This window comes from Desarmillaria tabescens, assembly GCF_030435595.1.
Source record: "Desarmillaria tabescens strain CCBAS 213 chromosome Unknown EV420scaffold_102, whole genome shotgun sequence".
Classification (NCBI taxonomy): domain Eukaryota; kingdom Fungi; phylum Basidiomycota; class Agaricomycetes; order Agaricales; family Physalacriaceae; genus Desarmillaria; species Desarmillaria tabescens.
The window spans coordinates 78,576-95,832 of NW_026848401.1; the positions used below are offsets into that span (position 1 = coordinate 78,576).

The 17,257-nt window shown below is 47.8% G+C and overlaps 5 protein-coding genes across 5 annotated transcripts; 2 read left to right on the top strand and 3 right to left on the bottom strand.

Moving 5' to 3' along the window:
• The first annotated feature begins 1,058 nt into the window (after positions 1 to 1,058).
• EV420DRAFT_153676 (uncharacterized protein) lies at positions 1,059 to 3,266 on the top strand. Its single transcript, XM_060472890.1, has 3 exons — positions 1,059 to 1,436; positions 1,488 to 2,687; positions 2,751 to 3,266. The coding sequence occupies exons 1-3, from the start codon at positions 1,071 to 1,073 to the stop codon at positions 2,994 to 2,996; spliced, it is 1,812 nt and encodes a 603-aa protein (XP_060322792.1). The 5' UTR covers positions 1,059 to 1,070; the 3' UTR covers positions 2,997 to 3,266.
• A 1,250-nt stretch (positions 3,267 to 4,516) lies between these two features.
• EV420DRAFT_1486845 (uncharacterized protein) lies at positions 4,517 to 8,121 on the bottom strand (the record flags this gene model as incomplete). The annotated part of the gene is made up of 21 exons (XM_060470452.1): positions 4,517 to 4,583; positions 4,633 to 4,839; positions 4,998 to 5,067; positions 5,124 to 5,204; positions 5,264 to 5,301; positions 5,353 to 5,481; positions 5,531 to 5,540; positions 5,565 to 5,615; positions 5,676 to 5,733; positions 5,828 to 5,934; positions 6,431 to 6,455; positions 6,545 to 6,557; positions 6,615 to 6,650; positions 6,734 to 6,782; positions 6,861 to 6,881; positions 7,020 to 7,065; positions 7,218 to 7,317; positions 7,410 to 7,453; positions 7,725 to 7,814; positions 7,867 to 7,963; positions 8,021 to 8,121. 21 exons carry the CDS (start codon positions 8,119 to 8,121, stop codon positions 4,517 to 4,519), a joined length of 1,440 nt encoding a protein of 479 aa, XP_060322793.1.
• A 3,238-nt stretch (positions 8,122 to 11,359) lies between these two features.
• Positions 11,360 to 12,398, bottom strand: EV420DRAFT_1586755 (uncharacterized protein; the record flags this gene model as incomplete). The annotated part of the gene is made up of 2 exons (XM_060474815.1): positions 11,360 to 11,405; positions 11,471 to 12,398. One exon carries the CDS (start codon positions 12,396 to 12,398, stop codon positions 11,517 to 11,519), a length of 882 nt encoding a protein of 293 aa, XP_060322794.1. The 3' UTR covers positions 11,360 to 11,405; positions 11,471 to 11,516.
• A 320-nt stretch (positions 12,399 to 12,718) lies between these two features.
• EV420DRAFT_153505 (uncharacterized protein) lies at positions 12,719 to 14,184 on the bottom strand. The gene is made up of 11 exons (XM_060472823.1): positions 14,155 to 14,184; positions 14,010 to 14,085; positions 13,892 to 13,958; positions 13,827 to 13,837; positions 13,707 to 13,769; positions 13,604 to 13,656; positions 13,531 to 13,548; positions 13,434 to 13,465; positions 13,309 to 13,380; positions 13,179 to 13,255; positions 12,719 to 13,082 (listed from the first exon to the last, which is right to left on the bottom strand). The coding sequence occupies exons 2-11, from the start codon at positions 14,024 to 14,026 to the stop codon at positions 12,950 to 12,952; spliced, it is 543 nt and encodes a 180-aa protein (XP_060322795.1). The 5' UTR covers positions 14,027 to 14,085; positions 14,155 to 14,184; the 3' UTR covers positions 12,719 to 12,949.
• A 2,267-nt stretch (positions 14,185 to 16,451) lies between these two features.
• EV420DRAFT_1224340 (uncharacterized protein) lies at positions 16,452 to 17,237 on the top strand (the record flags this gene model as incomplete). Its single annotated transcript, XM_060466496.1, has 1 exon — positions 16,452 to 17,237. A coding segment is annotated over one exon (786 nt), but the record flags the coding sequence as incomplete, so codon positions are not given.
• Positions 17,238 to 17,257: the final 20 nt, after the last annotated feature.

Consider the following 17,257-nt stretch of genomic DNA (forward strand, 5'->3'; position numbering starts at 1 on the left):
GTTAGTTTCGAGTTTCGGCATGTATAAATGACGGGAGGCAATTCACAATTCACGGCAACCCAAGGCCCAAGATATCGTGTCGAGCAGGTTTAGGAATATTTAAAGGATGGGTTTGAAGGTGCGTTTACTTGTTCTGCCAATGCTTATTTCCTTACTGACTGACTGCAGACAATACCAACACCAGTTTTTGACAGAGGTACATACAATCCCTTTTCTTTTGTGTACCCGACGACTAAACGCTTGCCCAGTATTTTCACATACCCCAGTATTGATGGTGGGCGAACGTTGACAGAGTAAAAGTAAAGTGATTGGGAAGCGGGCTTTGGAGAAGGTATTCTCACCTTGCTTAACTCGTATTTATTTCAACGTGCTTTTTCTTTTTAGGTTCGCTTCGAGAAGGCAATTGACTTCGTATCTGGTAACACTCAAGTACGTTGTTTCCTGCTAATCAGTTTGCTGTTGTAGTGATATTTGCGCAGGCACACCATAATAATCAAGAACACGCCACGATACTGATGATGTACTTAGCTGGGATGGCAAGCAGGGAGCACGGAGTAGAATTACCTTTCAAGTGTGCGCAGGTCAAGCAAGATGTTCGGAGTGGCGTCGATGTCTGAGGTGGGGTGCAGGTGGCAAGAGGAGCTGCTACGGCTATGTGCCACCTGCGTACCTTCAGCTTCCTCTCATACATCTGTGATGTTTTTGCATTCAGACTTGCCACGATTGCAATGGCCTTCTACTTCATTTGCATGGTACAAGGTACGCAGTAGGGACTGTTTTCTTTCTCAAGAACTAATGCATGTGCAGGGATGGACAGAAATTCAAAGAGGGCAAAAGCACGGCGTATCGCAGTTCGGATTAGATGTTAGATTGTGCAAAATGCGAGCTGGCGGCGCAGCCGCCGAGCGAGCTTTTTGCACCACCACGCTTCCACATTCAATCAAGCTGTATTATGTAGTTCAGCGTGAATGAGCACATTAATACAGACTGACAAAAAAGCTGCTTGCCATTTCTTCGTACGAAAGGAAAGAATCGGGGACCCGGCAACTGCCGCTACTGGATCCGATAGCATGCAGAGCACGACCGCCGGCGACAACGCCATTTCACTGCTCACTTATTACCTCAGTTGCCGTGGTTCACGAAATCAAGACGTATTTTTTATTTTGACATCAGCGACGAAACCGTCGACGACATCCAATTCTGAATTCCCCTATTCTTCCACCACCATATCATCGCGCGGTGCTGAGCCGATACAAAACGTACCGAACACAACGTGTAGAACGTCCTCGTTCTCAGCGTTACTCTTACCACCACCGGCCCCACATTGTCTATATTCCAGTCCTCCACTTCACCTAACTTTTTGGTTCCATCTTATGGGGGATTGTGTCGGGAGACTTACAATGTGGGATAAAGTGTCAACTACTAGTACTACAGCGGTGAGCCTTCCTGAAGATGCGTAGAGTATTGCATCCAATAACTTGGAATAGACAGACAACCCTGGATGTACCTCGGCAGGCGAAATGCAAACCCCATCCCCACCACCACCAGTGTCCACACAACCTCAACTGCCGAACGAGTTTGTCTCCAGGCTAACCATACCTCAAGCGTCCCCCCATGTACCTCCTCGTCCAGAGTTTATTCCGTTCACAATCCCGTACCTCTGTATGTCGAAACCGTATGATGGCAAAGATTTCTGGTCATATCCAGAGCGTTGTGGGTGGATCGTTGATGCGAAAGACACACAGTGTCATGTCCTCTGTCCTCCTGGCGCTTGTATTGATGACATGGACATGGAGGAACTGCCGAAGGACACACAACTGCAAATATTCTCTCGTTCAGACGGCAGTGTCGTCGTTGCTTCAGACAAAATTGCGTTCTTGCAAGCATGGCTTTTCTTTGGCGTCCTTACAGAAGTGTCGGATTTGTGCGGACTCGACATTGATTTGGCAACTGAATTCTTTCTCGAAGACGGATCGGTTTCGACGGCTAGGCTCAATGGTCTGCCAGGACGATGGTTCGAGGCTGCAGTCATGTCTGGTCGTGCAGGGGACAAAGTGCTTATGGAACGCATTTTGACCATTGCTCGTCATTCTCATTTGATGCTGTCCGAAGAACGAAGCGATGATGAATATACATTGACATTCGATTACTCGTATGCCGAGTGCCGTGTCTTCCTTTCCTTGGAAATTCTTGTTCGCACAGTCGGTCTTCACCTACTCCTACATACCTACATGCCAGGCTTTACCACAACAGAAGAGGAAGGATGGGGTCGAAATAGAATCAAGCGGAGCCTCGACTGGCCGCCTTGGTATAGGCGGCGCCCTAATGAAGGACTCGCTCAGCTCGGTCTTCTAGCGCGAGACAAGCTTGAAGAGCAAGGTTGGTGCGCAAGTGAGCTCGACCTTTTAGCACATGATGAAATGGCCTTTGCCTCCCTTCTCTCTCGTCCGAGGATCAGAGATCATTCCAGTTGTGGTGATTTTATCTGCCATGCGTATCAAACGGAGGAGTCGACCTATCGTACCAGACATGTAGATGATGAATGTAGCTGCGACTTCGTTGGCTTGGACACTGACAGTCTGATTGCCGTTTTATCCCAAAACAAGGTCCCGAAACTAGTCATAACAGATGAGCTGGAGTTGGAAGTGGTGTCGGAGAACGACTATCCATATATTGCGCTTTCACATGTTTGTACGTCCCCTTTACGCGCCCTTGCCAAGTTCTAAACGAGAATCTTTTATTTCTACTAGGGGCCGATGGGCTTGGGAACCCGGAAACAAACACACTTCCACGATGCCAACTTCGACGTTTACGGGATTATGCAAACCAACTTAGCCACGTACATGAGCATGCATCTCATTCATCTTCTTTACCAATCGCCTTCTGGATGGATACACTTTGTATACCTGTTCATCCAAGCGAGTTGGCAAAGAGTTACCGCAAGAAAGCCATCCAGCTTCTCGGAAAGACGTTTCATGAGGCAACTGCAGTGCTAGTTCTTGACAGGGAACTAGAAATTGTAGAATCTGCTACTGTGCCGTTTCTAGAGTTGGGCTTGCGTATCCTCTGCAGTGGATGGATGAAGCGTTTATGGACACTCCAGGAAGCCACACTTGCTAGTGAGGCTCATGGCGTAGATAAGCTTTACTTCCAGATGCAGGATGGTCCATTCCTGTATCAGAAGTACAATCGAGATAGGAAAGCCTTAAACAGCCTAGACAAACACACGACTGAGATTCAGGCTGAGGAGCGAACCTTGCTCTATGACGATGGGATTATGCTGCTGCTTGGGGAACAGATTCCATCTGTCCGAGCTATGCGTGAAATGCGCGAAGGCTGGTCACCGTTCATGGTCATCTATTCTGCCATAGAGCATCGATCTACCAGTAAATTCGAAGATGTACCGGTCTGCATTGCGTCTTTGCTGGGAAAAGACATAACCACGATTGTGTCTACTTCGGATGCAGAACAGAGAATGGCGAACTTCTACATGCTCATGCGCGAAGTTCCAATTGGAGTGCTGTGGCGTGACAAGTCAGAGAAGCTGATGAAGAGGCCATTTCGCTGGGCACCCAAGTCTATCACCAGCTGCCCACCATATACGACTTTCATGGGTTGGGAAGACGGTATCTGTGACGCGGCCGGTCTGCATGTCAAGATTCAGGGGTTTATGTTTGCAGAAAGTGAAGTAGAGCGACATGGTCCGGGCACTATGCTGCCTCGCGTTTTCAATGTTGTTTCTGCAGAAACAGGCAACGTACTTTATCAGGTACGGATGGACAATTGGGAGAGTATCTCCCTGCAGAAAAATTTAGCTTTGATTCACAAGCCTCATCATCGTCAAGATTTTCCTCCGAATACAGTGATTGTGGTTGTTGAAGAAACTGTCCAGTTACTGGGTGATGGTAGAGTCCATTCGACCGAGTATGTGTGCACAATTGTTGGTTATGCGCGTATATTTCCTCCGAGGGATGCTACGGAAGCGGTATTCCGGGGGTATATGACGACGAAAGATCAGAGGTGGTGCATAACTTGAAATGAATTATAACATCTAGAGAAAAGGCTTTGTAAATAAAACATATTTAGAGGTGTCTGTTAAAATGTATATGATAGATGGGATAGTGTGTTCAGTGCCGCGATGAGCCTCCACCAGTGACACATGCGAAGAAATATTCATGGCGCATTGTTCACGTCGAGACTGCTGCTAGTGCTAATGGGAGAAAGGAATGATCGTTTGGCCGCTAGGTTCTTCACGACTTGGCTCGCTCCTTACGAATACGAGACGTCAATATGTTTTAGACGGTGGTTCAAATCGGAGACGGTTTTTTCCAGGAGTGTAATATCTTCGTCAAGCGCTGTCGCGTCAATATCGAATAAGGGATTTCCTGAGCGAAGGCAATTGAAGATATCTTGACCCTCAACCAAGGCAAGCAGAGGAATCCTCACAGATGAAACGTCGTTCTCGCGAAATCCACAGCGCAAACACCGTTCAAGCGGCGTAACCTCGCCATGAGCTCTACATCATCGCCGTCATAAATGCCTCAGCGTTCTCTGTCACCACATGCTTCTCTTCAGGTGCAGTCCTATGTTCATCTGCTCTCTTCTCCATCTCACCTCATCCTCAGCACACACCCGACACCCGCAACACCCTCTCCACAAAATCCTTCACGTCGGCTAAGCACCAGACGACGTTCCCTCCATTGATGTCTCCCGCCTGCCCTCCGCATAGCCACAAAGCGTTCCCTCAACGAGTCCTTCCTTCCACAGCCACAGACGCTCTGTCTGGGAGCAAACCCTTCCTCCTGCACCTCGTCGCGCCCTCCCTGCACCTCCCCGCATCTGCAACGACCCTCCCATCTCGCGCGCACCTTCGCAATCTTAGATTCTCTCACACCACTTGAGTGCTGCTAGTATGCTCCTTCCCAGTACTTCAACGAAGAATCTGCTACGTTTCACTTCAGTTCAATCGAATAAAGGTAAACATCACATTCTCTTACCTTGACGAGCTTGCATAACACCAATGGTCACCACGAGTGGAACAGTCGTCTCGACTCTCGGTTATAAAGGCTTAGAATGAATATCCCGTTAGCCAGTACGAGGGTAGGATAAGGAAACTGACACACCTGTACATATGTAGTTCAATACTAAGTCATAGACTTGCACTTTGAGATCCCTGAAAAGGAGACCGAGGTCTTGATACCGAGCTCAATAGAACCTATAAGACGTCAGAGTAGAGAACCATTAAGAAGCAGAAAGAACTCACCTGTTTCATCCTCCCGCAACAACACGAGTGCTGGCAGTCTGCAACAGTACCGTTAGCAAGTCGACTTGTGTAAAACAACGTCTACATACCGACATGTTCTAATGTCCACGATTACGCCACTACCAGACTTGTATAACCTTTGCAGAAAAGGGTCAGCCCAAGTTTGCTCCACCATCAGGGTTGTATGATGATGGTTCTTGGTTCCCAGGTTAAGGAATCTGTTCAAGCCGCATTAGTTTGACAAAGGTGGCTAGTAACTTTCCTTACCTTTGATCAGCTTGCATCATACTAAACTAGTTACCGTCACTGCATTGATGGTCGTCGTTGGTTCCCGTCACTTCATGATCAGTACCTAGAATCCTACGAACGTCATGTCAGCTAATACAAGTGTAACGGAATCGAGCCTACGTACCTGGGTGGCTTATGGATCCAAGGGATCCAGTATCAGCGTACGAAACGACATCCACATACTGACATGTTCATGGCTACACCGTGATCAGGTGTGTATAACCTTTGCAGAGAAGGGTCAGTCTAGAATCTCGCTTTTCTTAGTGGCAAACGGACCCACCATTTGCCTAACCATCGAGTTCGTTGTGGGTGTTCATGCGACCAAGGGTCACGAGCCAGGGAATCTGTTGGATCGTCCTTTAGTCCAACAAAGGTAGCCTGCACTGTTCCGTATCTTCAACGAGCCTGACACCAACACAGTCATGACAAGGAGTGACAGTAATGGTTACGTTGGTTTCCATATCTCGCTACTCAGTATGCAGCGTCGTGACACTTGTAGTCTTAAGAGATCCCGCCGGTTACATACGATAATCTTTACACTACCGTGTTAGTTTGCAGCGATATCGTATAGCCTTAGTTACGTACCTGACCGGCCATTACATCAACTTCATTAACCGAAAGTCAACCTGCCCTGGTTTGCGTTCCGAGCTGAGAACACATCTTAGTAAAAATGGAAACGACGGAGCGCGTAGGAGATAGCATACTGTAGACACCGGGGAAAAGTTACTAGCCAAGAGTAAGATAGGAAGAAAACCCAGCATCAGGATAAAAGCTTACAACCACCATGTCAGCCAAGCTCAATTGCACAATCGAGCGCATAAACAAACATCTACGTGATGTTAGCCTTGAGTAAAACCTGGAAGGGTAGAGAGAACTCACTGCCTGCCCGTGCATTTGACGAGTGCTATGGCACAGAAAGCTTAGGGTAGCCGTTAGATGAGCTATGGGAAATGTTTGTTAGTACACCTTAAATATCATAGAACAATGGCTTACCGTAGGTTCAGGACTACATTGAAACATAATCACGTCAGAATGTAAATAATCGAGTGTTATTTTAGCTTACCTTTGTTGAGCACCAGAAGTGGGCGGTGTATCTGGGCTTTTATATCAAATCTCCAAAAGGACGCGAGCTTAAAGAGTAAAGAATTACGAAAGATCAAGCAATAGAGCCTAGGAACTCACCATTCTTGAACATCCTTCAAACCGACTCCATGCCGACTATCTTGAAACCCTTAATTACCGAGTTGGACACTTGCTACCAAAAGGCAGCGTTAGCTTGCGAGGTCACACAGAGACGTCGAATCCTTACCTTGTCCACCAGTGAATACGTCTGAACGCTAACTGAAGACAACTTGGAAAAAACCGAGAAAATTGGTCAGTAGAGAAAGAAACAGCGGGCCGTAGGCCTAACAAGGAGAGTAAACTAAGGGACTGAGGGTAGAATAGATTAGAGAGGGAGAAGGCTTACCTTCACTTGTATCAAAGTGTATCAAAGCCAAGGTTGTTTGGGCTTCCTACCATTGTTTCAAAGCCTGACGACGTTGACATTGAAATTCTATGCAATGTTAGACTAAAATAAAACACAGTGACATAGAAAAAGAACTCACTACTGGTAACGCTGTCGTTATGCTGTCGTCGTGGTTGACGATTAAGGTAGGAAACGAACCAACAAACCAAAGCCAGGGTGCCGGCGGTCACGAGACCAAACCCTAGCGAGCGGAGATCCACCAACAACATGCTCAAAGGTAGGATAAAAGTCGTGGACACTGTTCGAGGGGAGGATGGAAGAGCGAGAGGCTAGAATAAGGAGGAAAGTGGGGAGGATGGGTGGGTTGATGAAAAGTAAAGCAGAACATACCTCGTATTTAAACATTTCGTGTGGGCCTGGAGCTCAGGGAAAGCCTATGTAATTGATCAAACTTGAAGCGAAAGCAAGTGAATATCGGATATTTGAAGCCAGCACCTCTGAAAATTGGAAGATCTAAAAAAGCAGATTTCGAGGGCCGACCGAGTTTCCCGTGTCGTTACAGTCATAGTGCTGCCAGTATTACACACGAAGCAATATCTTGGTATGTTTGAGAAAATTAGAGCTCGTCCCCGCCCTCCACTCGACGCCGATATAACTTGGGAAACTCGTAAGTATTACACAGACACGAGAGGAAGGTATACACACTCTCAAAATTCCAACTTTCAAGTTGGTTTTCCAACAGGCACTTGGCGTAATTCCGTTGATGCAGGGACCCTGATCCCGCAGCAGGGTCGTCTTGAAAGCACATGAATACAATAACTTTGAAATGCGGAAATTTGAGACTTACGTTGGGTATGTCTGTTGCCATCTTCAACCGGTTAGACTGTCCACATAACTTCTGGGCGCCCTCGCCGTAATTGTATTGAGAAGGGTAGCATGTGGTACTGTAATTTTAGTGAGTGCAAAATCGGCAGATGGTATACAAATGCTAGAGAACGTACCAAGGAGGGCAAATTCCGGTATTGAGAGAAGATGGCGCACTTCCCTGGACGTCTGGGGGATTGTAAGCACGCGGGACATGTACGGCCGCCATCATAATCATGTATATTTACGTTTTACAGGTCCCGGACCACGGAAAGAACGAAAACTTGGTTATCGATGGTGGAGCTCCTGTACAAGTTCAGGGTTGTCGCGCGACGTCATGATCTGACACGTCGGTGCTTCCGTCCGATGGGCTCATTATTGACTGACACGTCTTGTAGGGTCCAGGGAGGCGTCGTATATCAATGCAGGTTTCTGTGGCGGAATACGCATAAAAACGCGAGGATCACGGTCAAGAAGTCAGATCGATTAAAACTAAGAGTCCAATACATTCGGAGAGAATAGAGAAACAAAATCAAAGCGAGGGGACACAGAATTGAATGATTCAAACATGTTGTAGATGGAATACGAAGCAGAAGACAAGTGGCTTCCACTTTGGGAACCCTCCGATCCGAGAGACGCCGGCAACTTCCTCTTTTACTCGTACTACCACTATGCTGGTTGCTCAATTCTCTCTACCAGCCACTAACGAGTCTTTGAACGGCCATTGAAGACATGTCAAATACAGCGATCTTCCAGATTTCGGGACGGGTACTTATCGGCGCCATCTGAAACTTGAAAGATCTCATGCAACCCAGAGAATGGTTATCTTAACGGGTCCAAGGGTTATACAAGAGCAAGGACTCTTGCGTGCATGGAGTGCCCTGGTAGAGGGAGGGAGCACTCGACGTGATCGGCGTGCTTCCAGTCGACTTCAGACACTCCATCCACCACCTCCACTCATCCAAACCCCACGCCACCTCCCCACCTGCAAGCCTCGCAGCGCATTGTTACCTCTGGTGCCATATCTTGATACCAGAAGGGCCGCGAATGATTTTCACCGAACAAGACGCGTAAACGAGTGAGGACTCGCACATCGTGGTACTCTGTGGAGGGGAGGACGGTGCTCGTGCTGAAGACGAGGACGTTCGGTGTACGTTCCCTGAACACGCCCATCCCTACGGTGAGAGGGAGGTGTCGGAGTCAGGGATGGAATTCGTGTGCGCAGGGTGCGATGTCGTTGATCGGCGTATGTTTCCCCGCCTTCCTGCACCACCATCCCACCCATATCTGCACATCCGATCTCGATCCTCGTGCGCCCCCGCTCCCGAATACACAATGTTGTTCACTGAGGGTGATGGCGACTGGTAGGAGAGATGTTCTGCCTGCCGAGTAGGTAAGCGATTTGCAGCTGCATTCCTGTTCTTCCATGTTGAATGTTGTGCAGGGCTGACCTGGTGGAGATAGTAGGAGGTTTCAGCGAAGTTTGGGTGAAAAGGCAAATCATCATTGCTACCTCCGCTGATGGCGCTGTATTCCAGAACGCTCGAAATCCTCAAGACCAGGAGCCAACCTGCCCACGCCTTCTATCACCCCCGTTTAACCCGTTGCGCCTGAGTAAATAGCCGCCGTTTGAGGAGGACTCGGGGTTGATGGACGGCATTGGATGGTTGACTCGTTTAGGGTGATTTGGGGACTAGACGAGGTGAGCAGGTTCTGCTATTCCACTCAATCACGGTACTGACTTGTCTCTATTCCTAGGACTTGTTTAATGTTTCTGGGGTGGGAACCCACCTTTGTCGAGGGAGACTCCCTCGTGTTTTTTTAATTGCCTTTTGGCCTACGAACGGCAAGCCTCGGTTTCCTGTTTGAATGATTTGAACGGGAGACTACGCTTGGCCGCAGCACGAAAAGGGGGGTGTCTCCTCCCGTTCGTGCACCAGAGCATACCTTCGGGGTGGGGAAATTATGATCCTATAAGCTCTGACGGTAAGTGGACTTAAGCTGTTTTCTGTTTTGGCCGTGGGAATGCACATCGCTCAGATGAAACTTTTCGTCTTGTTGCCCTTCTTTTAACGCATGTCCTTGTAGCTAGTTGAAATACATGCGCATCGCCGCCCTTCTTTTTCTTATCGCCCCCGCCGAGAAATCGTCCCTTTCGTCGTCGTTTGATGGATAAGCGCAGCCACCTTGATCCACAACGAGATCGTTCTGACGAATTCGAACAACGCAGTGAGGATATTCAAAGAAATAGAAGAGTCAAAGATGGATCCATACAGAATGGGTTTCAACGGATCCAGACTAAGTAAAAGTCCATGAAAGCAACAGCTTCTTCGACCTGATACTCATTAGTGGCACGAGGACATGCCACTTTGAGTATTCGAGCACATTATCGTCTATCCATGTAATATCTTCATATGCCTCCGCAAGGAATGCCCACAAGCCTCAATAGAAATGAGCCCTTTATTCAATGGAAGAAAGTGCTATTCTCACCGAATGGTCTTCGGCCCGCCTTTGCGAAACAACGATTGATGCCTCGTGCATCACCCTCTGTTTCAGTATGGACACCATGGCCAGAAAACCGTTGGATGCAATTTAGATACGTCGAATGCGACAGCATGTCCTCCAAAGGGATCTCTTTAACACATTCCGACAACGCGGCAGGGGCCATAGCACAAGTAGCGTCTCTCAGAAACATTATCCAATTAGGGTCAGCACTTTCGCCGGAGATAAAATCGAGTGCCGAGTCGTAAACGGCGATTTCCCAGTCCACAAGTAGGCACTGAGCTGTGATGGTCGCTTGGTCAAGCGCTATAGATATTCAGGGTCCGGACAATTTGATGTTGAGACATTATGAGGTAGAAGTATCCACGTCGAACGCGATACCTGATTTCAAGGGAAATGTGTGAGATATTTGGAAAACATTTGCGAAAGCCGATGAAATTGGGAAGATTGGATAGGATTTTATATGGTTCCTGGGCGACATCCTTGGTTGTGCTGATAATGTCGACATGTCAAGTAATTGTACGGGTGGAATGAGGGAGATAATGTCGGTAGATCAGAGAGTCATTGTTGCGTATTATGGAGCTGAGGTAGAACAGATATTCATTCGTTGGAACGAAAATGTCCCGAGAAGCGATGTGCACAAATACGTCCTTCCAGAGGCTGTTGATGAGGGGACATGCTTTCATGAATATAATTCTACCCTCTGAGGGTTGTTCAGAGTACCAGAATTCTGAGATAATGGTATGAATGAGTTCAGGAGGGAGCTGGTCGAGCATAAGAGAAGTCGGAACATGTCTCATATCTTCGGCAAGCGAATCCAGTATCGGCATCCCCCGGCGCCTAAAAGCACTTGCGCTCAGCCACGACGACTTCCTTAGCTGACCGACTCCTGGATAACTACGAACGAAAAGGAATCTGCTTTTCTCGATGCTTTGGCTGGAAATTGCACCTGAAGCAATTCACCAGTCACCTTGTCTTCGCGACGTAGCATTACTGCCCAGCTCGACGCACTCTTGCTGCCTAAAAAGAGACAGAAGATGCGAACCTTGGTTAAAGAGATAAAATAATCAAGGATGGATACACACGGGATTGTTTTTGACTGAGCCAGACTGAATAAATCGCATGGAAGCCTCAGTTATTCCTTTGACTTTGTCTCTTCATACTAATAGATACAAGGCTGTCCCAATACGACCGTTCGCGCGTAGTATCGTCTTCGAGCATGTACTTCATATCTTCATACACTTCCTGCAAAGAACGTCCGTAAACCTCAGTAACAATGAGATTTTTGGGTAAACAGAAGAAAGAGATAGTCTTACCAGATGGTCGTCGGACTGCCTTCCCGAAGCGATAATTTATGCTTCGTACATCGCCCTTCGTCTCTGTGTAGACATCATGGCCAGAAAATCGTCGGATGCAATTTAGATACGTCGAACGCGATAGAATGTCCTCCACAGGGATTACCGCAACACATTTGCGCAATGCGGCAGGGGCCATAGCACAAATGGCGTCTCTCAGAAACATTCTCCAATTAGGGTCGGCAAATTCGCCATGGATAAAATCGGGTGCCGGGTCGTAAGCAGCGATTTCCCAGTCCACAGGTAAGGCACTGAGCTGCTTCGTTGCTTGGTCAAGCGCTATGGATATTCGGGTCCGGACAATTTGATGTTGAGACATTATGCGACTGAAGAATCCACGTCGAACGCGGTACCCAATTTCAAGAGAAATGTGTGTGATATTTGGAAAACATTTGCGAAAGCCGATGAAATTAGGCAGATTGGATAGGGTTGTGTACGGCTCCTGGGCTGCATCCTCCATTGCATCGATAAGGTCGACACGGCAGGTAATTGTATGGGTGGAATGAGGGAGATAGTGTCGGTATATCAGAGAGTCATTGTTGCGTATAATAGAACTGAGATAGAATAGATATTCATTCGTTGGAATGAAAATGTCCCGAGAAGCGATGTGGGTAAAAACGTCCTTCCAGAGGGTGTTGATGAGAGGACATGTTTTCATGAATATAATTCTATCATTCGAGGGATGTTCATAATACCAGAATTCTGAGATAATAGTATGAATGAGTTCGGGAGGGAGCTGGTCGAGCATAAAGTCGTCGTCTCCAAAAACTCGGCAGGCTAATCCGGCATCGGCATTTCCCGGCGCCTGAAAGCACTTGCGCTCAACTTAGGCTCAGCCACCGTTTCAGGCGTCGTGGCTGAGGACTTCCCTATTTAACCGACTCCTGGATAGCTATGAATGAAACCCACATCATCGTCGTCATCAATGCCTCTAGATGCGTTCTCTGTCACTGCACGCTTCTCTTCAGGGTGCAGTCCTATGTTCACCCGCTCTCTTCTCCATCTCACCTCATCCTCAGCATCCACAAAACCCTTCACGTCGCCTAAATGCACGACGACGTTCCCTCCATCGACGTCTCCAGTCTGCCCTCCTACACAGCCACAGGGTGCTCCGACTCCACAGCCACAGAGCATCCCTTCGACGAGACCTCCCCTTCACAGCCGCAGACACTTCGTCTTGGAGTAACCCCTCCCTCCAGCATCTCGGTCCTACATCCGCATCCTTCCCCGCACGACTCCGCGTGATTCCTCCATCCGCGCACACCCTCCCGCACCTCTACAGACGAGGGTAGGATAAGTAAACTGACACACGTTTCTATACCTCGCAACTTGGTATGATGTCCTGGAATGAACGGTGTGTTGGTCAGTACGAACGTTGTAATATCAGAGTTACATGCCTATCTATACGTATAGTCCCTAGGTTGAATTCTGAACTCACTTTAACAGAAATATCTCGGTTGAACGTGAATTGTTCACCGGGATTTTAAGATTGAGCTCTATGACACAAAATAGAGCCTACACGATGTCAGTAACAAAGACAATTAGATAGGCAACAGAAAGGAACGTACCGCCGTTGAGAGGGCTCGACGGTGTTGCGGTGTTCCTAGTCTTGAAGGATTCTTCCAGTTGCATACAAACATCTTTACAGCATCGCATTAGCTGTCAGCGATCTCATGTAGCATCGATTACGCACCTGAGTGACCACTACATCGGTAATGGTCGAAGCTATGGTGGGGCGAGCTGAGAATCTATATCAACAAGAACAGAAACGGTGCAGGGAGATAGTTCACCGTAGACGCATGGAAACGCTACAAGCAAAAGAATAAGACATGGGAAGAACATAGTATCAAGATGGAAGCTTACAACCACCACTGTTAGCCAAGCACAATTGTACTGTCAAGAGCATAAGCAAACGTCTACGCGATATTAACCTGGAGTCCAACCCTGAGAGGTAAGGAGAACTAACCGCCGGTGACCGTGTTTTGGACGAATGCTATGGCACGGAAACCTAGGGTAGCTGCTGGACAAGCTATAGAAACACTCGTCATTAGTACACCTGAAAGAAGTTTATAGAACAGTGGCTTACCCGTAAATTCGCTAAAATACAAAACGGTCAGAACGCAAGTAATTGAGAGTGTTACTTCAGCCTACCCTTCGTGAATCGTTGCCCACCAGAACTGGGCCGGATTTCTGTACTAATTTCCCGGATGTACGTAGACTTGAGGAGAGTTAAGAACGACGAAATATAAAGCAATAGAGAGGGACTCACACTACGGACGGCTTCATTAAAAAACACCTTCATGTTGACTATCTGGCAGCTCTCGGTTATCGAGTTGGTTGATTTACTGCGCTACCCAGTAACAAGAGGGGGAGTTAGTTTGTAAGGGGGTTACCGAATGACATCGAATGCATACCTTGTGCGCTAGCGAATGCAGCCGAACGCTAACTAAAGAGAACCTGTAGAAGAGTGAAGTAAAAGAATTGGTCAGTAGAGGAAGAAAGAGAAACAGAGGGCCACGTAGATAGCGTACCATTTACACTCCAGAAGCCTAACCAGGATACACAAATAAGAGAATGAGGGTGGAACAGATAAGAGAAAGGCTTACCTTTGCTTGTAGCGAAGTAGCGAAGCCAAGGTGATTTGATGGGCTTCCTATCGTTGGACTAAAGCTTGACGACATTGGTGTTGATGTTGAAAGCCTACGCGATGTTAGAGTGAAATAAAACAGTAACGTAGCAAAATAACTCACTGCTGGTAATGCTGTCGTTACAGACCCGTCATCGTTGACGATCAAGGCAGGAAACAAATCAACAAAGGGAAGGTGCCGGTGGTCACGAGACCAAACCCTCCGAGAAAGACCAAGGCGACGTCGAGACATACAGTGAGCGGAGATCCGCCAACAACATGCCCGAAGAGGGTAGCAAGGTGGTGGACATCATTCTAGAGAGAGAGGGAAGAATGGAAGGCTAGAGGGAGGAGGAAAGTGGGGATGATGAGAAGTAAAGTAGAACATACCTCGTATTTAAATCTTTCGTGTGGGCGTGGAGCTCAGGGGAAGCTCAGGTAATTGGTAAAACTTGAAGCGAAAGCAAGCGAATATCGAATATTTGAAGCCGGCACCTCTGAAAATTGGAAGATCTAACAAAGCAGATTTCGAGGGCCGACAGAGTTTCCCGTGTCGTTACAGTCGTAGTGCTGCCGGTATTGCATACGAAGCAATATCTTGGTATGTTTGGGAAAATTAGAGCTCGTCCCTGCCCTTCACTCGACGCCGATACAACTTGGTAAACTCGTAAGTTTTACACAGACACGAGGGGAAGATGTACACACTCCCAAAGATTCCAGCTTTCAAGTTGGTTTTCCAACAGGAACGCGGTGGAATTCCGTTTATGTGGGGACCCTGATCCCGCAGTAGGGTCGTCTTGAAAGCACATGAATACAATAACTTTGAAATGCGGAAACTTGGTACTTACGTTGGAGAATGTCTCTGTTGCATCTTCAACCGGTTAGACTGCCCGTATAACTTCTGGGCGCAGTCGTCGTAATTGTATTAAGAGGAGTAGCACGTGGTGCTATTATTTTGGTGAGTGTAAGCTCGGAAATTGATATACCAACGCCTCGAGAACGTACCAAGGGGGGTAAATGCAGGCATTGCTTGGAGACGACGGAATTCCCTTGATGCCTGGGGGATTGCAAGCCCCGGGTATCGTGTACTGCCGCCATCATAATCAAGTATATTTCGGTTTGCTCATGTCCCGGACCACGGAAAGAACGAAAACTTGGATTATCGATAGGTGGTGCTCCTGTACAACGTTCAGGCTGTCGCGCGACGTCATGATCTGACACGTCGGTGCTTCCGTCCGATGGGCTCATTATTGACTAACGCGTCTTGCAGGGTCCAAGGAGGCGTCAGTATATCAATGCAGGTCGTATTGAGCTGGATTTCGTGGTAGGAACACATGTAAAAACGCAAGGATCACGATCAAGAAGTCAAATATATCAGAACTAGGAGTCCGATACATTCGGAGCGAACAGAGAAACAAAATTAGAGCAAGGAAACTCAGACATAGATTCAATTGGCTGGGGGGAGTCGTCTCCCTAAAGAATCCGGCTGAACTGGTTGAACTCACCTTCCCCCGGCTCATCAAAATGGACCGAAATTGGCGTGCTTATGCAAGTTTAAACTCCGATAGCATGCGGAGCACAGCGGTGACAACACCATTTCACTGCTTTCACTCAGTTGCTGTGGTTCACGAAATCAAGACATCTTGTTTATTTTGACATCAGCGACGAAATCGTCGACGACATCTAATTTTGAATTCCCCTATTCTTCCACCACCATACCGCGCGGTGCTGAGCCGATATAAAACGTACCGAAGACAACGCGTAGAACGTCCTCGTTCTCAGCGTTACTCTTACCACCACCGGCTCCACATTGTCTATATTCCAGCCCTCCACTTCACCTAACTTTTTGGTTCCATCTTATGGGGGGTTGTGTTGGGAGACTTACAATGTGGGATAAAGTTTCAACTACCAGTACTACAACGGTGAGTCTTCCTGAAGATGCGTAGAGTATTGCATCCAATAACTTGGAATAGGCAGACAACCCTGGATGTACCTCGGCAGGCGAAATGCAAACCCCATCCCCACCACCACCAGTGTCCACACAACCTCAACCTGCCGAACGAGTTTGTCTCCAGGCTAACCATACCTCAAGCGTCCCCCCATGTACCTCCTCGTCCAGAGTTTATTCCATTTACAATCCCGTACCTCTGTATGTCGAAACCGTATGATGGCAAAGATTTCTGGTCATATCCAGAGCGTTGTGGGTGGATCATCGATGCGAAAGACACGCAGTGTCATGTCCTCTGTCCTCCTGGCGTCTGTCGAGATGGCATGGACACGGAGGAGCTGCAGGGCGACACACAAGTGCGAATATTCTCTCGTTCAGACGGCAGTGTCGTCGTTGCTTCAGACAAAATTGCGTTCTTGCAAGCATGGCTTTTCTTCGGTGTCCTTACGGAAGTGTCGGATTTGTGTGGACTCGACATTGATTTGGCAACTGAATTCTTTCTCGAAGACGGATCGGTTTCGACGGCTAGGCTCAATGGTCTGCCAGGACGATGGTTCAAGGTTGCAGTCATATCTGGTCGTGCAGGGGACAAAGTGCTTATGGAACGCATTTTGACCATTGCTCGTCATTCTCATTTGATGCTGACCGAAGAACGAAGCAGTGATGAATATACAAAGTTGACGTTCGATTACTCGTATGCCGAGTGCCGTGTCTTCCATTCCTTGGAAATTCTTGTTCGCACAGTCGGTCTTCACCTACTCCTACATACCTACATGCCAGGCTTTACCACAATGGAAGAGGAAGGATGGGGTCGAAAGAGAATCGAGCGGAGCCTCATCTGGCCGGCTTGGTATAGGCGGCCTCTTAGTGAAGGGCTCTATCAGCTCGGTGGTCTAGCGCGAGACAAGCTTGAAGAGCAAGGTTGGTGCGCGAGTGAGCTCAA